This window comes from Arvicanthis niloticus, chromosome 20 (assembly GCF_011762505.2).
Source record: "Arvicanthis niloticus isolate mArvNil1 chromosome 20, mArvNil1.pat.X, whole genome shotgun sequence".
Classification (NCBI taxonomy): Eukaryota; Metazoa; Chordata; class Mammalia; order Rodentia; family Muridae; genus Arvicanthis; species Arvicanthis niloticus.
In genome coordinates this window covers 30200277-30225893 of record NC_047677.1, presented here as the reverse complement: position 1 = coordinate 30225893, position 25617 = coordinate 30200277, and the positions used below count along the sequence as shown (strand labels likewise).

At 37.5% G+C, this 25617-nt stretch overlaps 1 protein-coding gene across 3 annotated transcripts in view; it reads right to left on the bottom strand.

Moving 5' to 3' along the window:
- The window catches only part of Ctnna3 (catenin alpha 3), a 1449584-nt gene that overhangs the window by 95690 nt on the left and 1328277 nt on the right, over positions 1-25617 (bottom strand). For all 3 annotated transcript variants that reach the window (XM_034524718.2, XM_076917155.1, XM_034524719.2), the window contains one exon: positions 18506-18687. In XM_034524718.2, coding sequence (XP_034380609.1) covers positions 18506-18687 — 182 coding nt within the window. The remainder of the gene's footprint in view (positions 1-18505; positions 18688-25617) is intronic.

Below are 25617 nucleotides of genomic sequence, written 5' to 3'. Positions count from 1 at the left end.
TAATAGAAAGACGTTGAGGAAAATGTACTCATGGTGGTTTAAATAAAATGGCCTCCATAAGTCTATTGGGAGTGGCACTATTTGGCCTTGTTGGAGCTGGTGTGTCACTAGGCATGGTCTCTGAGATTCCAAAAGCTCAAGCCAGGCTGTCTTAGTGACCCTCAGTCTTTTCCTGCTGCCTCTGAGTCAAGATGTAAAACTCTCAGCAACTTCTCCAGCACCATGTCTGCCTGCAGGCTTCCTGCCATGATGATAATGGACTAAACCTCTGAAACTGTAAGCCAGCCCCAATGAAATCTTTTCCTTTATAAGAGTTGCTGCGGTCATGGTGTCTCCTCACAACAATCCAACTCTAAATGCCTCATGGCGCTGGGTAGGTTCCTACAAATCACAACTCTACTTTCCACATCTTCGCTTTGTCCACCTCTAGCAAAGGAATGATTCACACAACCTGAACATCAGTATTCAACTTGCATCAGGCAGAAGATTTGCTTTCCAAGGCTATAATTATGTACAATGCAGTACATTTTCCAAGCCTCAGATTTGGAGGAAAAGTCTTAGAAACAGAATATACTCATCTTCTCAACAGGGACTTCATTGCCTAAGCATTACCAGTAGGAAACCTTCTGATTTGTGGAATAATCATGATTTCTAAACTGGGTCTTTATAGCAGAAGAGTGAATTGACTGAAAAAACACAAACATTTTTCTTGAGTATACCAAGAACACAAACACTGGGAAATTGGCAAATGTGACACATACACACACAGACTTACATACATTGGATAGTTTTGACCAACACACACATACAGGCATGTGCACATACAGTAGATAGTTGTGGTCAACACATAACAGAGACACACACACATACACACACAAATATGCATATACATACACATACATATAAACATATATGTATATGTACTATTGCATACATAAAACACTAAATGTGAAAATCAAGACATGGATTCAATTCCCTGATATTAGCTGGCTTGATATCCACATATATCCTATTTCAAAATTTGTACTTCACAAACTTTCATAATTAAGGATGTTTAAAAATAAATAGTGTAAAAATCTAATCTTGCTCATTTTGATTTTTAGCTTATCCCCAGAGTCTCTGCAATCTTTCTTTATATGTATCTCAGCTAAAGATACTCTCATTTGCCTTCTCTGAGAACATAAACACAGAAGTCTGGCTCCAAAAGCCAATTCACATCTTAATTGCCACATATAATCTTCCATGCCCTTAATATGCTTTGTGTATCTACTTCCACTGTGATAAAAATATTTGATCAATATTTCCACCAAGATGAGCCTTTCTAGTTAACCTCAGGTGATTTCTAAAACATGGGGACTGAGAAACGTACATTCAAAGATTCTCTCAAACATTTCCTCCCATTCTAGAACTAGTCTCATCGCTATGATTGTTTTTCTTTGCTATATCAAAATTATTTGTTCTGAGGAAGTCCCACTCATCTATTTTGATCTTATTTCTTGCGTTTTGAGTCTTTGCCATAAAGCCCTTGTGCATCCTGGACTGGACATTTTAAAGGGATTAATAAACAAATAGATACGAGGCACTCAAGCAGTCCCATTACTAAACAACACACACCTTTTATTTATTGATGATATACATTATGTATGTATGTATGTATGTATGTATGTATGTATGTATGTGTATGTGTGTATGCATCTATGTGCGTGTGTATGCATCTATGTGAGTGTATCTGCACATGAATGTGCATGCTTATGCCCACACCAGAGAGTACATACAAGCTCTCATAGAGCCAGAGTTGCAGGGATTTCCATGTGATTGCAGAGATCTAAACTCCTGTCCTCAAAATTAAATTGCAAGAGTTATTAACTGCTCAGCCTTCTCTCCAGCCTTCATTCTTTATTAAGTTCAGTTTTGGCTTAATATCTACACTGAAGCAGATTAAATAAAAGTTAAAATTAAACATGTGTATTCAAATATACACGTTTAAAAGCACTGAAATTAGTCTTAAGTGTGGCTTCAGTTCATAAGGTATTAGCAAGGAGACAACTTCAATGCAGTCTTAGGTTAGTGAGTGTTCTACCTCCTGGGGTTATTTTATATTTGACAAATCTTATTTTCAATTTTCTTGCTATCTATCTATCTATCTATCTATCTATCTATCTATCTATCTATCATCTATCTATCATCCATCTATCTATCTATCATCATTCTATCAGCTATCTATCTATCTATCTATCTATCTATCACCTATCTATCACCTATCTATCTATCTATCTATTGTTGACACATGCTTTCACTGTAGTTAAGAATGGTGCGTGGGACTCACATCCCTCCTTACCTCAGCCTTCCACTTGCTGAGATTATTGGAATGTGTGATTATGCCTGGCATGGACTTCTAAATTTTCAAATTAGAGAGTCCCAATTATATTGGATAATCTGGCGAGCCTATATAATAATTATAGACATTGAAGGATCAAAGTTGCTAGTTGCTTTTAGTAATTGTTTTGGGGGAGGTTAACAAATGAATACTTGAAGTTTTTTATATATATTTGTGTGAGTCACGGCTCTGAGCAGCGGCAGTGGCATCCAGCAACAGTGACAGTGATGACATAATTAAAAACATGCCTTTTTCTCATTTACTCCTGGAATTTCTCATGGAACATGGCCCAAGAGGATATTGTACCAGAAATATCCATTTTTGCTATTATTCTCATTCTGTAGATGTCTCCACCCTACTATGTCTTCCTTACAACGGACATTGTTAACTAAATATTCACGGCACAGAGACAAGTAATTGCTATACTTTTAAAACAAGAATAATCTGTGATCCTTGTTCAATTTTACACCTACTCATGGCTCACAACAAAGGAAAGATCAGTTTACAATCACACACACAGACCTATAGCAAAATGAGATCAATTCTGTTTGCAAAATTATTATTACTATCCTAGTAATCTTTCTTTCTTTTTGACCGTTAGAAAACTAAAAGCTAAATAGTCCCCCTTTTGATTTCATTTAAATCAAAAATACATTCTCAGTTGTCATGTACTGTTAAAAAAGGCCAATGGCTTAAAGAATTTGAGATTCCTCTGATTTCCCCTCCTCTTTCATGCCCAGGAACAACACTGTCTCCATGTACAATCCAAAAGATGTTTAGTAAACATCCGTGGGGTACTTTGTGCCTAGGGCAGTGGTTCTCAACTTTCCTATGCTGCAACCCTTTAATACAGTTCCTCATGTTGTACTGACTGACCCCCAACCATAAAATTAGTTCATCACTCCTTCATAACTGCAATTTTTCTGTTGTTACAAATCACAGTGTAAGTATCTGAAATGCGGAATATCTAACATGGGACCCCTGTGAAAGAGTCCTTTTATCACAAAGAAGTTGCGACCCACAGGTTGAGAACCACTGTCCTAGAAGGTCACCAATAACCTACATAGTGAGATACAACCACTGAGGTGATTGTTGACAACAACCAAAAGTAAAATAAAGCCAAGACCAATTCTCAGCCTGTGCTGTTAAATGATTATGAAAATAATTCCCCTGTAAGATGCTTTGGAGAAATGAAAAATCATTCATAGAACAATAAAGAGATCCCCAAACTTAGGGATACTTTAGAGGAAAAATGGGAAGGACCTGATGTATAGAGGTTTCACTGCAGATTTTTCAACAGTGGTTGAGTACCTCACTGTTTTTCTCTGTGTTCTGGCTACTTGTGGATTCTCACCATCTGCTGCAAAAAGAAGTTTCTTTGAGAAAGAATGACAGCTATACATACCTGTGGTTTGGAGGATTGGTGTTTAGAATGCATTTAGAAATTAAAATAGTTTAGGAAAGCAGAACTTCCTCTAGATCCCATGGTCTGACCAGTACCATGCACGGATTCCCTCTTACTAAGCAGGTATTAAGTTTAATTAGAAAGCTGGGCACTGATCCTAAGATATAGTGCCACTATTATACTATTGAGAACATTTTGATGGCTTGATTAGGAAAGGAAGCATTGTGGAAGAGGGGACAGAACAAATGTAAAGAACCAGAGGACTACAACATCTGGTGTAAGTGTGTGTGTGTGTGTGTGTGTGTGTGTGTGTGTACCCATGAAAATGAAGCTAGATCCAAAAGACCTGCACAATGACAACTACAACTGATATGCCAACATGATAAGGAAAGTCTCACAAGGCCATATAGCTAGGTGAAGAGCTATAATCAATTAATATCCACCAAGAGGAGGATCAATCTTCAGTCTTCCTCAGGGACAAGCCTACTGATAGGTTATCAAATCTCAAATGGTTGGTCCTAAATACATATACATATGAGCAACACTAAGTAGATTTAGCTGCTTAATAGATTTACACACACACACACACACACACACACACACATGTAACAATAATCATTGTAAAATAGGATTTGAAAGAGAGGGGAAAAAGATCTTGAGAGGAGTTGAGGGGTAAGAGCAATGGTGGAAATGATAACACATGAGTGAAATTCTCAAAATAAATTTAATTTAATAAATTTTAAGAGAAAGCTAAAATTCCTTTCAATGGTAGGCACTTGGGAGAGGCTCAGTTGGTAGAAGGGTGTGAGATAAAGCCAACTGCCAATTTAGACAACATGGCATGATTATGAAAAAAAAAACAAAATAATAATAGAACAAGACATGAAGCATGAGAACCATTCAGTATATATGCAATTTTATTTACATATGAAAATGTTGATTGATTGATGTATTTTCTGAAATTACATAAAAGTATTTCTCAGGCTAAATATGACAAATTTTATTTTTAAGATATCGTTTTATTCATAATTCTGTGAATATTTGTTCCTCTATGTGTGTGTGCATGTGTGAGTGCAAGTGCCGCCTGATATGAAAATATTAACGTATTTCAATAAAACTAAAAATGAATATAAAATGAGAATCCTTGCTACTCATTATTTTATTTACAGTGAAAATAGACTTTCATACAATATATTCTGATTATAGTTACTTCTCCCCTAAATCGTCCCATATTGTCCCCACTTGCTCACCTGCCCAAATCCATACCTTTTCCTTCTATTGTTAGAATATAAACAGGCATCTAATAATAACATAACAATAAAATAAAATGTGATAAAATAACAAAAAGAAGAAAAAAGCCAAAAAAAAAAGTTCCAGAAACATAAAGACATAGAGACACACACATTCACACTCTCAATGTTGAGAATAAGGCCAACCACTAGATTTAAATAAAAATATGGATATTTTCCCAATCATTTACAGGTTCATAGAGTAACTTATTACCTATAAAATTAAAGACCTTGGTAAAATACTTGCCGTTCATTTTTAACAGTCAATTTGCCCATTCATACATCTACTCCATAGATGTACAGTATCTAATACAACATCCTCAAAGAACCAGGCAACATTTTTAAAGTGAATCAAAATAGCCATTTTCTCATTTCTAGGTACTAGCCAAGGTTCAAGCAAATGTTACTGTATAAAATGATTAACCATCTAAACTGTTAACATGCAAATATTAATAACACCAGTACACATCAAGCTGCTGTTTATAAGGAGTTTGCTTTATAACTGTCCTGGGTTGTGAGACAGTGATTTAGCACTAGTTTATAGACGACACAGTCTTAGCACAGTCAGGAACTGCATCTGAGATCAAACACTTAGAAGAACGAGTCAATATCCATCTTGGCAGGCATTTTCCATAATACATATATACATACATACATACATACATACATACATACACACACACACACACACACACACACACACTCACACAGACACTTCTTGGACTTGGCATGTTATAATCTACACTGAGTTTAAGCATCCTGCCTCCCCCCACCACTAACACAATAACTCATTTCTGCAGGTGATAACTGGTAACTGGCTTTGTCAGTCTATACATAGAATGCCTGCAGGTGAATCTCAATGATGGTGTCTGTCTAGCAAGTAGGAATGCTTCACTGCAGCCTTAACGACTGCAAGCAATATGACTCATCCTTGTCATGTGAGTGTGTTTACATGTATGCTTTTATACCTTGTAACCCACGCCAGCTAGTGTGATGCTGTGTGGGGCCAGCTAATGCACAGGCTTGAAAGGGAAGAACTCTGGCTTCAGAGCCTGACGTAGTAAACACTTTAAGGCCAGATACTTTACCTTCACTTCTAACACAATTTTATTTTTCTATGCTTTGGTATGTTGCATACCTAAACATGCATGCAACATGCATTGGGAATCGTGTACAGTCAGGTCTTTTCAGTGGCATGTTTATGTACGCTGGGGTAGACTCCATTCACAACTGCCTAGATTCAATCCCCCCACTTCTAGCTTGTTCTGCCTGTTATGAACACAATTTTTTCTTATCCCAATGTCCTTGTTTGTAGGATAATAAAAGTGCACACCTTGCAGAATTTACTTAAATCAAATAAAAACCTAGAGCCAAGTTTGAAGTGTAATAATTAGCAAATACCCATCTATTTTTACCATCTGCAGAGCTGATCTTGGTTAGGAAATAAGAGGGTGTGAGTGTGACCGGAGAGTCTTCTGCCTCTGTCCAGCATGCTAACATTAAAGGTGAATAGGAAGTGACATTGGCAAGTTGAGAAGGTGGTAAGCTATTCCTCCAAAGAGCCTGTAAACATCTAAATGCTATGCACCCAGACTGAGAAGCCCTGTGTGGTTCTCAGGATACTCCCTCCCTGTTCAGCTCCCTTCAATCCCATTCATTCGACCAGAAACATCTTGGCATGGAAGCCAAACGGGGCACTTCACTGCTGCCTATCTGTGGTCCTGGGGTGTTCTTATTCATGGTCTCTCATTCAGTTTGTCTGTAATTTTCACTAGCCTTCATAGGGGAAGCAGTAATTCAATGAGCCCAGTCATGAGAAGAACAACATGTTTATTAGGGTGACCTGCGATGCTGTTCTCTGTGCTTTGGCTCTCATTTGCATATTCTTACTAAAATTTATTTTCAGCAGTTGATGGTTTTATATCATTTATAAAACTCGTATTTGTGTACTGTGAGGATTCCAGAGAACTCTTTTAATAGACACTTACTTTTAATTTCCTGTGGCCTGGATATTACTCACTTGAATGAGAAGGAATAACTGTTAGCCAATAAAAGCTTAGGAAACAAAAATAGAGCATCCAATACCCCACATCATCCATGCTGGCTCAAGAATGCCACTGCATCTCATATCTGCCCATCAAAGATCCTTGTTTACCCGAACATTAAATTGCATTTTAAAAACAATTTCACTGTTTAAAAGGAGTAACAAAATACTCAAGGGAGCAAATATGGAGAAAAAGTGTGGGGTAGAAACTGAAGGAGAGGCCATCTGGAGAGCATTCCACCTGGGTATCCATCCCATGTGCAGTCACCAAACATAGACACTGATGTGGATGTCAAGAAGTGCACACTGACAGAAGCCTGATATAGCTGTCTCCTTAGAGGTCTGCCAGAGTCTGACATATTCAGAGGTGGATGCTCACAGCTATCCACTGATCTGATCAAGAAGTTCCCAATGGAGAAGTTAGAGAGAAGACTGAAGGGGCTGAAAGGGTTTGTGGCCCTATGAGGAAAGCAACAGTACCAACCAACCAACCAGAGCTCCCCAAGGTCTAAACCACCAGCCTGGGAGCACATAGGGAGGGACCCATGACCCCATCTGTATATGTAGGGGGAGGATGGCCTTGACGGGCATGGGTGGGAGAGGAGATCCTTGGTCCCATGAAAGCTGAACACAGAGTCATGGGGGGAGGAATTCGAGGGTGGGGAGGTGGGGGTTGGAGCATATCCTCATAGATGCAGGAGGAAGTGGGATGGGATAGGAGGTTCCTGGTTGGTGGGGGTAATGTGGTAAGGGGATAAAATCTGAAATGTAAATATAATATCCAATAAAAAAAAAAAGAAAAGAAAAAAATTCTCTCAGTGGTTATAAGATGGCTCAGCTGGTCAAGGCACTTTGCCAGCAAGCCTGGTGACTTGATTCTTATTCCTAGAGTCCACTTCTCAGAGAAGTAGAGAATCCATTTCAGACATTTGTCTTCTGACCTTCACAAACATGAATGTACACACTTGCACACACACACACACACACACACACACACACACACACAAATAAATATTTTAGAAAAAATATAAAGTATACCCAGTATCTTTGCCTTGAAATTTTGAGATCACTCAAAATTGATAGGAAAAAGAATTATTATCAATAAGAAATGTTCACAGAATAAAAATCCAGTGCATCTGAAATTGCACCAAGAAAATTTCTAACATTTAGAAAAAAAAAAGTGTTATGGTTAAAAATATAAAGGAAATTTTTTAAAGCACTATTTTAGTTCAAGATCTTAGAACTTGTGTTGGTTTGAATAAGACTGCTCCCACACACATACACACACACAGAGGCTCATATGGATGATAAGTCATCAGAGGGTGGTACTGCTTGGGAAGGACTAGGAGGTGTGGCCTTTTTGGAGAAAGTGTGGTACTGGAAGTGGGCTTTGATATTCCAAAGGGCCCAGCTGTCCTTCCTGCCTGCTGCCTGTGGATTCAGATAGAGAATTCTCAGCCACTTCTCCAGCACCATGTCTCCCTGCATGCTACCATGCTCCCTGCCATGAAGATAGTAGACTAAGCCTCTGAAACTATAAGCCAGCCCCAATTAAATGTCTTCTTTAATAAGAATTGCTGTGGTCATGGTGTCTCTTTACAGCAATTGAGCACTGAATAAAATAGACTCTTGCCTGGTGCTGGACACGCATTCTTATGGTGCTAGGCTCGAGTCTCGCTCATAACACTGTGTAATCTGCCGTTTCCTTCGCTGGAAATATTAATCTCTTTCAACGTGTTTTTCTTTTTGTCCTACATATCTTTGCGATCAAAATTATACATTTCAGTAGGGAAGGCAATTAGTCGTTCAAATTAGAATTGAGTTCATTTCTGAGGGAGGTACAGAATGAAAAAGCAGGATGTTGGGAATGAAAAGGGCAAGCAGGAAATAGAAGCTCTGTGATATTATAGCACAATCTTTGAATTTATTTTTGTAGGTACACTTTGATTTTTCCCTTAGGGGAAAAAAGTTTTGATTTCTGGAAATCACCAATTAAAAAGAATATTTAACGGTATCCACACAGATATGAAGCTGAAAAATTCTTATTCTTCACATGCTAACCCTCATCTAGGTTGTAGGTATCATGAGAACCTTGGTGTATGGCATTTGTGGCATCTTATCACCTAAGAGGAAGAAGCCAGAGAAGGGAAAGCTTAAGCTTATCCTGAGCTACCACTGAGTCTAGGACGAACCTGGCTTATGTGAGACTCTCTTTCATTTTAAAGGATATATGCCATGGAGTAAAATAACAAGTATTTCAATGTGGTGAGGTAGCTCAGCTGGTAAAAGGATGTGATCTGAAGCCTGAGTACTTGAGTGTGCTCATTAAAACTCACTTGGCGAGTTCAATTCCCAGCCACCACATGGTGGCTCACAACCATCTGTAATGGGATCCAATGCCCTCTTCTGGTGTGTCTGAAGACAGCTACAGTGTACTCACATACATAAAACTCACGTGTCTGAAGAAGAGAACAGAATCGTTCAGGCTACCTCTAGTCTCTATACCTACGCTATGACATGGCAGATGCACACACACACACACACACAAAATCAAACATAAATATAAAATAATTATCTCCCTCATGCTTGACCTCAATTGAATCCTGCCATCTAAATGAAAATAGACTGTATAGTTGTTATACAGGCTTAAAATCATTTGGGCATTTTAAATAGTAACACATTTACATACATTCAGAACATATCACATGCAGGATTCAACATATTATTTTTCTTCAATAGAAAGTAAGTGGTATTAGATATAAATTGTAAGCTGGGTATTTCAAGAATTTCATACAGAAATACTTGGGAATGTTGAAAGCACTTATATCTTATGTTCGTAATCAGGAAGTCTATTAACAGAAAAAAGTATAATTGCTTAAAAATTGATGTGGGTATTAATGATTATAGTTTTGAGAAGAGTCTCTTAAAACCAAATCATGGCTTTTCTTTTTAAAACTACCCGTGTGTGTGTGTGTGTGTGTGTGTGTGTGTGTGTGTGTACATATTTTTGCAAGTACAAACATAATCATTTGAAAATTTAAAGGATTATTTGGCCATATTTTTATTTCAGAGATTAATTACTGATATGAATAGGATACATAGTACTTCTATACATTAAATGATTCAGATTTGAATAATATAAGAAAAGTCCAGATCTTTATAGGTGATTGTTTCTGAACAAACATTTTTCAAGATTATACTTCTGGGTTAAAAGATTAAGAAATATTCTCTGAAAAATAATAAATACTGCTTTCTGTAAACAATGCACAGATTAATTCTGATCTAATTCTCCACTCCAGTCCAAAATTTTAAGCAGCCAAGTGTAATTTGACAAGTCTCTGCAATTGCTTTATGAGAGCAGGTCATTGCCAACTTTCTCATTTACATCATAATTCAATGTATTCCCTCTTTGCCTACTAGACAGATAAATACATAATTCTTCTCATTATTAATCCTCTTCTTAAGCCTAAACTTTAAGATGAAACATGGCTTTGATGGTAACAGGGATGAATGCTATGGATAAATTTATTCAAGCATCCTCTTCAATGTAAAATACCCAGAAATAAAAGAAACTGTGAAATGTATTCAGATACAAAAGTGGTTTGGAGGTTTGAATGTAAAATGTCTCCCATAGGCTCACGAGTTTGAACACTTGGATGCCAGTAGGTGGCGCTGCTTGTCAAGTTTTTGGAATCTTTAGGAGGCAGAGAATCTTTAGGAGGCAGGAGGAAGTGTATCACCTGGGGTGGGTTTGGGGGCAGGTTTTGTGGCTTTGTTGCCTTTCCCCTACCTTCTGCCCACTGTTCTCTAAGTACAGTGTAATTTAACTAGTCATGTTCACACTTCCACTGCCAAGCCTACCCTGTCTGCAAATGTCTTTTCTACCAGGATGTACTATATACCTCTGCAAAACGATACTAAAAGAAACCATTTCACCTAGAGGTGGCTTTTGTCAGGACATGTTACCACTACAACAGAAAATAAAACTAAGACAAATAGGTTCGACCTTATCAAAAGAACTTAATTGGTCATGGAATATTCTGCCTCCTAATCATGATCATCTCTGAGCAGCACTTCAAGAGGGAAGTAAAAACTGTAAAGAGCCCCTTGGCATCTCCCACTTCCTTGCTATCTGCTGCTGGAAAGGCTAGTGTTCTAATGTATGGCTGGGCTGGGCTGACATAGAATTCTTTCTTTTATACCAATACTTTACACAGTTTTTGTTGTTGTTTTTCTATAACACTTTACCTATTATTATAAAAACTATAACTCAGGAATTATTATACATATATATAGACACATACACACACACATATACATATATATGTATATGCTTTCATAATCAGGAGGTCCATTAACAGAGTAAAAAGCATAATTGTTTAAAAATTGATGCGGGTATTAATGATTATAGTTTTGAGAAGAGTCTCTTAAAAACCAGATCTTGGCTTGGTAAGGAAATGAGAGGTACCTCGTTTGTACCTCATTGCGAAGAATAATCTGAAACTGGACTCTCTAAAAATTAATTTATGCAAGACATGTTCTCATAATGATTTTGTGCTTATTGAAGGCTTACCCACACAGTGCAATCCCCTCCCAGGAGAAGTGTTCTAATAGCAAAGTCTGGGTCTCCCCACCGTCAGGATCCAGTTTTCACATGCATAAAAATTTGTATAGATAGAGATAGAGATAGAGATAGAGGTATATATATCCATATATATATATATATATATATATATATATATATATATATATATATATATGGAGAGAGAGAGAAAGAGAGAGAGACAGAGACAGAGAGAGACAGAGAGAGAGACAGAGAAAGACTAGAACATAGTAAGAGTAGGGCAAAGGGCATGTAGAGCCAGAGGCCTTCTCTATATCTGTACCTATCCGTCAAAGGGTAGGTGTGGGTACAATGCAACTACATAGAAGTATAAGACACATTTGCAACATATGTGAAGTGATCATTTAAACTAATCCTATGACCTGAATATGATCAAAGCCAATAACCCAAATATAAAAAATGTAAACATTATGTACATAGGAAATATTTGCTTATTAAATGAACATACCCTATGCCTGAAAGTGTCCTATTTTGACACTTTGTCCTATTACTATAAAACTATCTCATTCAAAAAGAAAATCTGAACATTTCAATAGCCCACAGTCAATAGGCTACACATCTTATAAAAGTCTTTCTTTTTCCCCAGCGCTCTTATCTAGAATGTGTGCATATGAGAGCTTAGACTTTTAAAGTATTTTCAGAAAAAATCTAAAGTATAAAACTCCAAGAAGAATTTCAAGGGGAGAAAAATAAAGCCATGTCCTCTGCTCTTGGTGTAGCTTTACCAGGGCAGCAGTCAGTAAGTGTGGGCTGTCAATCAACCTCTCTCACCAGCATGTTCAACTAGCCATTGTACCTACCCATTTGTTCATCGATGTAGGTTTTTAATCTGCATTTTCTCTTCCCTTTGGATTGCATTCTGTTACAATTCTAGTTAAAAGTTCTCTCCAGCTGGGACCTAAATTCATTCCTACAGCCCTTAAATTCTATCTTCTAAAGAAATGAAAGAATATACATGAAAAAGATACCATGGGATTGGATTATTTTCTGAACCAAATTCAGCCAGGGTCGCTGACCACGATCATGCTACCCAGTATGGTAAGTAACGCCAACAGCTTCAATGGCAAAATCCTTCTGTAACATCAAGTCCCTTTTTCACATTTTCTGCCTTCCATTTACATTCAAGAAATGCCAGCTTGCCTCTCTGTCTCCTCACAACATGATATTCAGAGTATCTGAATATTTTATTTTTCCAATGATGCTTCTTATATCTGGAGACCTCACTCACCTCATACTACTGCTGGTTCAAGTGTTATCTGACAATATGCCATATGAAATATTTTTATCTTTCACATTTTATGAGACTAATGAGCTCTGCTAAGGAGCTATTTAGTTTTTTCTGTATTTTAGTAATTGCCGTATATACTTATGTCTTACAACTTGATCACTAAGATACACACAGTAAAATGGTTAATTTAGAGGGGACAACATATCTCACACAGTTACTAATTTTTTCCTGCCTGTTATAAAAAACAGCTATAAAGTTTCATTTGGCAAAATAAAATATTTTTTTGCCCGATACCACACTCGTTCATGCCAGATGCCTATTCTCTGGGTCTTCTAGAAAAATCCTGGTGCAGTATTTCCTGTGTGGTCTCTGTGAGGATACAGAATGATTGATTGACGCCCCTCTCTATCAAATGGAGAGCTGAGTGAAGGCATCATTCATGAGAGATGAACTTTACATGTTCATGTCCTATTTGCCTAGATAACTCAGTGATTTTTTTATCAAGTATGAACAATCAAGGTGGTGAGATATGGGTTCATATAGAGACATAATACAAATTTAAATATAGAGGACAGGAGATGACAGAATGAGGGCCATTGGCTAAAAGTTTTAAAAGGTGACAAAGATGACAGAAGGGCCCGTAATGTGTAGATAAAGAGGGAAAAGAAATGAAAAAATAAAATCAGAAACTGTAGACGAAATGGAATGACTGCAATAGTGCCATTAGAGGACAAGGTCACAAGAGACCAAAGTGCGGGGTGAAAAGAAGGAAGCCAACAAGAAAAATTTAATCCTGCAAGGACAAAGATGTGAACAACATGAGGAGTTGTGTCAACATGTGATCTCTGTGAGAAAAAGAAAATGAGGAGTAGAAACCCATATAACCAGGAGATAAAAAAAAAAAAAAAAAATTAACTCCAGGACAATGGACGAAAGAAACAATGACTGAACTAAGAAAATAACATCTAGGAGAAAACATAGATGAGGTGTCCACTTGAGATTGCAGCGGAACCTTGTCTCTTCAAAACTCATTTTTAAAATTTTGTTAGAATAATAAATGTAAATAAAAAACCTACAGTTTGAAGGTATTTTTTTAATTTAAAAATAATCGATAAATATTGAACCTGAGGTCCACAGTCCCTGACAACACAGTCATTAAGAGTACTGTGAGATTGTGAGACTGTGAGACACTCATGCCTTTTACATTAAAATTGGGTATTTTGCCCTTATCAGGACTGACTGAAATTTAGTATATGTCCTTGGCTTTAGCAATTGATCCAGAATTGGAAAGTGTACCATGTGGCTATCCATCCACTTTAAGAATAGCAATCCACTGGCACTGTTGAGTCTCTTCCCTATACAGGAAGAGGAAATGGGGAAAGAGAGCAGCATGGGCAGATGCTCTGGACACTGTCAGAGGAGGTGGCGTTTATGTGATGTGACTCACCTTGACATCCCTTGGTATTCCATTATAAATCGAGAGGTTCTGTTTTTACTAGGAAGTAGCGATTACCACAGGTACCCAGATACTATCTGGGTCCTTTAGTGGAGGTCAGCCAACACTCATTGTGAAACACCACTCAAACACAGGGTGACCAGCTGGCAAATTGGCACCCCTGTGATGCTCCAATCTGCCCTTTAATCAGATATTTTGTAGGAGGCAGACCTTGCGGGACATCAAGGAGTTATTTAGGGTATGGCTATAAACATATTAACAATATAACCATTGTGTGTGTATGATGGGGGGAGGGTTCTTTTTATTTAAGGCAGTTTTAATTGTTTTTAAAATTGTATCCTTTATCTGGAAGAATCCAAAGAAGAAGGGGTGGGGATAGGAAGCAGATTTAATATGTATTTAAAGCAGCAACCTTCACTATCTAGTTATTTTGAAACCTACCAGAAATACCTATTGGGGGAATATTCAGTTCCTTGTTTTGCATCACATGGAATGTAAATTGATTTTCCTTCCTATCTGAATCTACAGATTCTTTGCTCCCTGACTCCTGGGCAGCTAGGTAGGCTCACGATGAGTAGGTAAGTATCATGAAACCATGGTTATAAAACGTCATAGTAATATCTGGATGTAGTAGTTAACAGAATAAGAGAACACACAACATTCTTCTTAGATAAGCAAACAAAACTAGAGTAAAGTTCTATCATTAACATGCAAATTGGATGTTTTTCAAGCTGTAATATTTCAGAGGCTTTTGAATAGCCTTGTGATTAACCACATTCATCCAGTAGCAGAGTCAATCCCCTCAAAATTGATATGTATTAACAGCTACATTATTTAATTTAAAAATTATCACAACATAAATAATTTTTTGATAAATATTGATAAACCCTCGACTTAAGAAATCTGCAATTAAATTTTTAAATATCATAATAAGAACTTTTTTACAACCTGAAATAATTCCTAATGGGCTTCGTGATTCACAAGGTAAAGTAACACAAACATCTAATTTCACTCTTTCTCCGAATCTTGTGTGAACTACAGATGTTATGGTTTGAATCTGCTCTCTCCTCCAGAACTTTCTGTTGTTAGTACTTATTCCATGGTTGTGGTTAGTGTCTAGGGGAGTTAATGGAACTTTGTGACCTGGCTAGAGAAGTAGGTCCCTAGGAATGGTCTTTAAAAAATTCTTTCCAGCCGGGCAGTGGTGGCACATGCCTTTAATCCCAGTACTTGGGAGGCAGAGGCAGGCGGATTTCTGAGTTTGAGGCCAGCCCGGTCTACAGAGTGAGTTCCAGGACAGCCAAGGCGACACAGAGAAACCCTGTCTCGAAAACAAACAAACAAACAAAACAACAACAACAAAAAAAATTCTTTCCAGCCCAGGTTTCAATCAGTTCTGTTCTTTCATCAAATAATCATCCATCTCATGCCCTCACTTCTATAGCTTGGGCACTGTTTTGCCCTCTCTGCTATAGTGGGAATCGAACTCAGGTCTTTAGGCTTAGCAACAACCATCTTTACTCAATGAGCTCTTTTTTTGGAACCAATCAGGCTCCAAAAGATCACTCTAAAACCACAGAGAAAGTGATGGCTAATCTCTGTTAACAAAGCAGGGTTAGCAGACAAGACTATGAGGGGGGGACTTATGGGAAGGAGGGAGACAGACAGTTGAGGGGCATTCAAGGGGGGAACATGGTCAGCATGCATTATGTGTACGGCTAAAATTGTCCAAGAGCAAATTAAATATTAAATGAGAACAAAATCAACCAATAATAACTGGTTGAATTAATTTTTAGAGTGTCCCATTTCAGATTATTCTTTGCAAATGCTTTACCTGAAGTGAATTAAAGATGCAGACACAGGACACATTGTTGACAAAGTACACCAAGGTTATCAGCACATACAACATTCCAAATTAAGGCTTGCTTTTTCCACCATATCTATGTTGGCTTTTTTTTTTTTTTTTTTGTCATTGTTGCTGTTAACATTTTGAACAACTGTACACTTATCTCACTTACTTTTCCATTAAATATCTTCAAATATTAACTAGTCAGGCCCTAACAAAGCAGTGATTTATCTGCCCATCTCTTTTGGCCTTTAGATAAAAAGTATCACAGCGTAGCTAGTCCTTGTTACGAATGTTTAGCAACATTAATAACATTCCATTTTAATTTTGTTTAGAACCTTTCATTGAAGCAGCATTTTTAGGTCACTCAATTTACTACTTCCCGTGTTTAACATTTGAAAACTCTTTTTCTGTCTTAGCCCTGAAAGGCAATGTGTATTACCATCTAACTGTGATTTAAAATGGTATTTATTCATTGTACCATCATAACATTGTTTTGTCCTGTGTCGTGCATCCTGATACAATAATTTCCTACATGTCACATGTCTGGCATAGGGTAGTTGTCTGTTTTGTGACTTCAGTAGCTACGTAAAGACTAAGTTGTATTTCAGGTTTGTATTCTTTAGCAACTGGTAAGAGTGGCATTCCACATATTGCTGCTCCTTGGTTAATTATATGAAGACATTTGCAACCTGTTTTCCACATTCTGTTTCCCTTAATGACCTCCCTTTCCCTAAAGGGTGGGTGTAGACAGGTAGGCAACTGGAAGACATGTTCTCATAATGATTTTGTGCTAATTGAAGGCTTACCCACACAGGGCAATCCCCTCCAAGGAGAAGTGTTCTGATGGCAAGGTCTCCTCACCATCAGGATTCAGTTTCCACATGCATATAACTCATAGTCCATCTTTCAATTCATACTCAATAGCAAGGCAAGTTTTTTGCCTAGGGAGACCCAAACCTCAGACATTGAGCTGTTGTCATTGGTTGCACAGAGTGGCACTGTCAAGAGTCCATTCACTGGAATATTCCAGTTAAGTAGGTTTCGGCTTATGAAGGACTAAGGTACATTCCATAAACGCATACTCAGAACAACATGGTCACCAGAACCTTCATCAGACTATTTCCAGAATAAGTCAGTGTCACAGAGAGGGCTTCTTCATTGAGATACATCCTTAAAGCTATCCTATGTTAATGTATCTTGGGCAAGTGAAGTAGATCCTGGGCTCAGTAAATTGCTTACATTTGGCCATGACCTCCACGATTGTCTTTATCTCCTTATTTTGTTGAGTCTTGGGCTTCTGCTTCTTGTCCTCTGAATCATATTCTCTCTGTGCATAGTCTTTTAAAGTCAGGTCTTTGCAAACCTCTTAGCATCAAACTGGAGTCATTATCACTCAGTTTTATCCCCCTCACCAACACCCCCCAACACAATGAACTGAAGCTAATTAATAATGGTAAAGGAACAGTTGGTTAGGACCAGAAAATGGAGGAAACAAGGCTCTAAGACCAGTTTGCAGGGATACAGAAGTCAGAGACCAGTGTCAGTTTTCTACTCACTGGGGAATTCTCACTTTCAAGTGACCATCCTGCAGCCACCAGACATAAGCCCCAGTCTTGCAGGCGGAAATAAGATATGGGGGCTGTGAAGTCCCTTCAGTTATCAGGATACATGTACAGAGTCCCACGGCCATGGTGACTCTACCAGAGAACAGGATCAGTCAGACTATGCTACCACAAAGTCTCACAAATATTTTAAAACATCTATGTTGCTTCTCTATAGACAATGCATGTTTCCTTCACAGCCTTCATCGTTTATTGGGGTTTCAAAGACACTAATTTGCAATCTCAGGAATGCCACAGGCCACAAATCCTGATGAGGTAGCAGTAGGTATAAATTCCTCAAGAGCTTCAGAGTGAATATGCCCTAGTTAGCCATTTCTGTGGACAGTTAGGCAGGTGTTAGAATGATACAATGTAATCTCTGCTACAGAGACTCAAGGTGTGAGAGTATGATACAATGTAATCTCAGAGTATGAAGGTCTGAGAGTATGCGGTAAGGGCTGTATAAAAAATTGTGCTATTTTTACCACAATTCTGGAATTGTACATTTGTAATTTCCCAATTCTATATTTGCATTTCCCCTTCCCACTCAGAGAAACTTGAACATTTCAGCAATATGGCCAACACATGACCATTATCCATCGCTTATCACACTACCATCCCCACTCAGTTACCTTGTGAAGTCAGTCATCTCCATCATGATCATGCACATCTTCTTGGCGAGAACAATGATGTCGTTGCTTGTGTCATCCCATATCTCAATCTCTGCGTCCAGCTTGCTCTTCACCTTTTTGAAGTCAGCTACCTGCTCGGCAATCTTTTCCTTTTCTGCCTCAGGCAGTTGAGTCATCTTGGCCTAAAATGTGATAATTCGATTTTAAAACCATTCCCCTACAGAGCAGCACTTTAGGAAGAAGTTGTCACTATGGGACATTTGTACAAACATTTCACTTAAAAATCAAGATACCTAAAACTTGAAAAGCCAAATAATTTTAAGTATTTTCTCTCAAACTTTAGGGTTATATTTAAGATTGACAAGGTAGACTTGGGTGTCTGATGTTTGAATTCTCCTCTATAAAATGACCTGCTACTTTGCAAATTTCTAATTTACCAAATTTTAAGTTAATTAAAATTGAATCTGGGGCATCATATTTGTTTAATATATATATATACTTCATATACTTTTAATTCTATTAATAGGACACTTCAAAAGATGTAGTTAAAATTCACTTGAAATGGTACTCACTACTTATCTACCATCTATTTATACATTTATATAAACATATATATGTACAAATTGTTCCTTAAATAAACACTATATGCAGATTCCTAAACGATTACAGCATATCATTATAAAAATGCATAGATGGTGTGTATAATTTGTACATGCCATATATTCAGATCCATATTAGCATATGCACTACTCCCATGGAAGAAGAAGAGTGAAGGGAAGGATTTATGAAGGACAAGCTTGCTCGTTAGCACACCGGGTCTAGAGGTCTCAAGTAGCAAACATTATCTGCTTCAGCATGATAGCACTCCGTGAATATGTTACATTCTTAACAGCGTGCAAATTGCATCTTGCCGTTGCCTCTGAAATGAGGCTTTGGTAAGAAGCCATGTAAACTTTGATACCACCAAATTTTCAACCTTAGTGCCTGGAAACTGTCGGCTTTGTGAATTAGAAAAAAAAATCCAGGAGTAAAAATGATTTGATACTTTAAAGACCATAAAACTTTATGAAGCTCTTTGCAGTTATATTGTGAAACAAGTTAGGTCTAAGTCTACTCCCAGCAATCTGTGCACGTGCGCGTGCGCGCGCGCACACACACACACACACACACACAAATATACATACACACTTTCATACACACAGTTAGATACAAACACACACCCAGACAGACACACAAACACTCATATACAACTACACATACATAAGGAAGCATACATAGAAACATGCATGTACACACAATGAGAGATACACATACACACATAGATATACACATATCATGTATACACACACACATATTAACACACACTAGAATTTCAGATATGTTCTAGTAGTATGTAGAAAGAGGGTATCATGAAAAGGACAAGATATGCATGTTGAAGTTTCTCATTAGATTATTTATATAGAACATATGAGATTTATAAGTATTTCTGGCTTCTTGTGAATGGACATTTATAGATAGGAAAGAAATATCAGAAAGCTTTGTGATTTTCTGAATATTAGGTTCAAAATTGTAAAAACATTAGTCACTGGATCAATATTATATAATAACAAAAGCTTAGCTGTATTAAAGAACTTAGGCTGGATTAATCCCAGCATTCACAAGGCAGAGGCAGGCAGATCTCTGATAGTTTGAGTCTAGCCTGGAATACATAATGAGTTCTAGGCCATTCAAGGCTACATCTCAAGAGACCACATCTCTTAAAAAATTTGAAATAATGTTAAGTAGAAAATAGAAAGAAAAATATAAATCAAAGAATCAGTGTGTACTGTATGTCATTTATTATTAGGATCTCACCATGGTGTGGCTGAAGCATTCGGGACTGGGATACCTTGCCTGTGTTCTAGTGTAGCAAAGACAACTAACAATAAGGCTTTCTGATGTGAAGTCTCTCTTAGATTCCTTAGCATAAACCTGACATGTATTAAGTACTCAAAACTGACATATACTTCTTATTCGAAGAAAACTTTTTGACGTATATTAATATTTCTAGCACACTTTCATTTCTCATTTCATTTTCTTTGAAGACTAAGGTTAAACTTCCTGAGGGTAAAATTTAAAATTGAGTGTGTGTGTGTGTGTGTGTGTGTGTGTGTGTGTGTGTGTAAGAGAGAGAGAAAGAGAGAGAGAAAGCATATGAGAGAGAGAGAGAGAAAGAGAGAGGGAAAGAGGAAGAGGAAGAGGGAAAGAGAGAGTATGTATATGTGTGTATGAGTGAGACAGAGAGAGAGAGAGGAGGAGGGGGAGGGGAAGGGAGAGGAGAGAGAAAGTGTTTATGAGCATGGGAGTGCCAGGGGCTGTGAGCTCCAGAGGTGAAAGTCCCAGTGGAGCTGGGGTAACAAACAGTTAGAAACCAAACTTGGGTTCTCCTCAGGAAGAATGCCTGCTCTTAATCACTGAACCATCTCTCCAGCCAAAGGCTAAGTTTTTAATTAGCAAGCTATATAGCTTCTCTTTCTTAGCAACTGAAAATATTCCTTTCTCTTTCTTCCTCTCTTAGGAAATGTGTCCTATGTAGAGTTTAAAAGCAGAGCAGCCTTCACTGCCCCTGGCATATGGCAAGGCACATAAATGAAGACACAGCTCACTGCTTCTGGAATCAAAAGTAATATGTGAGTGTGTTAAGTAAATTGTAAGCTATCAACCCATCAAACGAGCTTGGAAATAGAAATAGGTTCTCTGCATCTTGAAGATTTGCTCATTATTTTTCTCCACTCCTAAAAATGTTTATACACTCAAGGACTAATAACTGTACTTGAATGTTCAACAGAGGCATCTTTGTATACCCTACAACTGAGGGGTAATGAATGTATGTTTCTAGCTGTGCTGAATATTAAAAGTCATCATCATCATCATCACCATCATCATCATCATCATCATCTGGCTCTTTGACACTAGCTAAAGTCATTTGGGAAGAGGGACTCTCAATCAAGAAAATGCCACCATTACAATGACCTGTAAGCAAATCTGTGAGATATTTTCTTGATTAATGATTGATGTGGGAGCATCTAGTGCTCGGGGAGCACTGGAAACCCTGAGCAGGTGCTCCTGATTTGCATAAGAAAGCAGACTGCTCAGTCCATAAAGAGCAAGCCAGCAATGCAGAACACCTTCATGGTCTCTGCTTCAGTCCCTGCCTCTAAGTTCTGGCCCTGTCTGAGTTTCTGGGCTCACCATTCCCCAGTGATAGGCTGTTACCAGCAAGCACAGGAGGAAATAAACCCTTTCCTCTCCAGGTGGCTTTTTAGCCATGTGTTTTACCATAGCAACAGTAACAAGAAGACACTGATAACCAGGACAATCCATAGTGCTGGAGTCCACAGCAGAATATTATAGAAATTCATTCACTAAGGACACAAGAAAGCAAAATGTTAATGTGGGGATGTGGTCTAGGGTATTCCAAGTCCTATTCCTAGGAATGGCACTAATCTGTATTAGCCCCAGAAAGTCCTTAATTTTCTTGCATAAATTTTCCCAGGATTAAAATAATAATAATGATAAATTCCATCCTCCTTTTGAGGGAGCCCATTGGATCATTGGACAACACAGCAATGGAAACTGACACAGAGAGGAAAGACATAGGCTGCATTCAACATACTCTCAGCTCACGTGGCAAGTTACAATCAAAGGGTTTTCAGCTCTGGCAAAGGGACCGTCAGAAGTTGAGCAAGAGTTTGCCAAACCGACACTGCTCGAGGATTCTAGTCTTACCCTGCACAGGACAGCAACAGTAACGAAACATTAAATTACAGCCTGGCACCTACGCTGAAGGGTTTAAGTGGATCTATGAATAATTTATTAAATGCCATCAATCAATTTCAATCACTGGGAGAATTTAAAAGTAAAACCCAAGAGAAGACTAGATGTTAAGAATTCCAGATAAAAAATGGCCTTTTGAATTATTTTGTACAAGGTATAGAAAGAAGCAAGACTGAAGCTTAAGACAAACACAGTCAAGTAGAAACTCTGCTATATATAACCAGGTATCTACATGTCTAGACCATATATATATATATATATATATATATATATATATATATATAACAGAATGGTGATATAGTAGCTCTGCCACATGAATAACATCACATTATATATTTATTGATTTAGAAACTTAAAATCAAAAACAATAAAAATAGGTGTCAGTGACTCACGCCAAACTCTCTAGTTACCATTTATTAATTTGAGATTCTATCTTTATAAAGGCCCCAGGAGGTAAGGACTAGGGTTATCTCAATTTATACAGGGGAAAAATAAGTATCTCCAGGAGACTAAGTAGTTTGATAAAGAGTCTTCTGTCAGGTAATGTTTGAACCAGGATTCAAACCATAAAGTGAGCCAGGATGTCTTACTCTATCGCCATGCCAATGAACATGACCAATATCATCTAAAATGAAGCGAAACACCCACACTGTCTTTGGAGACATTCTCTAGCACACAGGTATTTATCAGAATCAATTTTCCCTCTCCAGTCTCTTCATCTTCCTTCCCAGACTGTGTTGCGTCTCTACCATTCTAGAAATATCTAGTCACAGAATAAAGAAAAGCAAATGTAATCAAACAGAATTACAGTTCTGGCTGATGCCCCCTTGAAGTTTGTTTTCCACACCAGCTGGAAAACTCGACTATCGCTACTATTCTATTCTGCTCAGGACAAATCCTGTCCACGTCAATCTGTCACATGTATTGTGTGTCTATTTTAGGCTATATATCCTCTCTTAATTTCCTCTTTTGTTTGAATGTTTAATTCAATTGTACAATTCATTATATTAAAATAATAATAATAAAAAAAACAAAAACAAAAAACCCCATCTGTCCAGTCTGGCCTGGCCATGGCAGGGATGGCATGACATCATTCCTGCCCCTAGAACAGAATCAGCAGGGCTTGGAGTTTGTTTGTATTATAATGTACATATTTTCATGTTTCTCCTTCAAGGAATGCCCTCTCTGTCAAAGTTAATGACTCTATGATAATGGAAGACAACACAAGAGTGTGCCTAATGTCTCAGCAAAATGGTGAATACTGAGACCTTCAGGACAGCCCGCAAGGTTTTGGAAAATAACAATGACATATATAATTTCTCAACTATATAACATGATGCTGGATATATAAGGATGCAATATGAATTGTATAAGGAGCTTAACAGACTTAAAGGAACTGAGGCAGCGGCACTATGAGCCAGTTTGTCAAAAAGTTAGGAAGAGGATAAAAAGATTTAGGAAATGATAATCCCAGGGCAAGATCCCACCCAGGCTAGGTTTTTGTTTTTGCTCATAAAAACAAGCAGAATCCTGAGTTCAAGGTCAGCCTGGGAGAGAGGGAGTTTAAGTTCAGGATCAGGGATGATAACTTCAGGGTAGGGTCCTTAGGGTCCCACCCAGCTTATCTTATTGTCTGTGCTTGTGGTTCCTGTCTCTAAAAACCCAGGGGCTGAGGTCATTGGGTGCTGATTCCTGGGATAATCAAAAGGGAACCTGTGATAATGACTGAATTGATACGTAAATAAAAGACTAGGCTTTTGATCTGCAAGAGATGAGCTATCCAGAGAGGTTTTTTTGTTTGTTTGTTTTGTTTTTTTTTTTTTGTTTTTTTTTTTTTTTTTTTTTTAGAATAGCAAGAAAAAGCTGTCTTGAGCAGAACACAGAAAGTGAGCAATCTGGAAAGCTTTTTCAGAGCAGAACATAAGCCATCAGCTTGGACCTATGATTTGACTTTGAGCCATTCTTTTGGCTGCTCTTGGACTCCCCTTTCTAAGAGCCCCTCTGCCAGCCGAGGTTGGTTCTTGGCACGCATCTATGTCTCTGTACAAAATAAATAACTAAAGCTCTTCACCATTTATTCAGTAACATTGTAAAACAGAAAAATATTTAAACCATGAATGTACCATTGGAGCTGTTTTTAATTATTTATTTTATGTTTTGCTGTTTTAATATAATTACAACTTCCCCCCATCCTTTCTCCCTTCAAACCAATGTAAACGTCCTGTGCTCGTTATCAAATTTATGCCCTCATTTTCACTAATTGTTGTAACATATATGTATGCAATATATGTTATATATTAATATATTAATTATATATAATATATAACATGCATCATATATATAATTATATAAATTATATCATGCACCTAAATATAATTATACATGATAAGATTATATAATTATAACTATATAATTTAATTAATATATATAAAATGTTACTCAATAATTAATTGTTAAAATGTATTAAGAATATATTAATACATGTATATATTTGTATATAACTTGCTCAGCATATATAATGTTATTTTTATGTGTGTTTCAGCAGTATGCACGTGATACAAAATAACCAGTTGGTATGTTCTTCCTTGGGTGACTATTTCTCTAGAATTATTTTTCTTAATTGAAAAATATCTATATACCTATCACCAGAATCAAATAAAACATATCACTGATAGAGTGTAAGCCTTTACATATCTTTATCAAAGGTTCTCCTAGATTATAATGAGTATCTGAATTTCTGAACCCACAGATAAATGACTATGGATTTATAATACATGAACTCTGTTATTTGCTGTTGCATCCTCAGAACTCGTGTCTGACCTTCAACTTAAGTAATGCACATGTTTAAGTTCTGCTTGTTGACTTGTACAGAAGATATACCAAGGTGTAAATTGGGCACTGTGTAAATAGAATGGTATTCCACTGTGTGAATAGGACTCTACCATGTGAACAGGATGGTAGTCACTGTGTAACCTGTGCAGTAAGCCACTCAGTAAACTGAATGGCATTCCACTGTGTTGATAGGCAGGTACTTCACTGTGTAAATAGGATGGTGCATCATGGTATAAACTGGATAATATACAACTGTGTAATCAAGGTGATAGTCCACTGGGTAAACAAGTTGATACTCCACTGTGTAAACAGCACCTTGTTCCATTGTGTGAATAGGACAGTACTCCATTGTATAAACAGGACTGTCCTCTACTGTGTAAACAGGACCATGCTCCACTGTGCAAGCAGGACCTTGCTCTACTATGTAAACAAGACTGTCCCCCATTGTGTAACCTGGACCATGC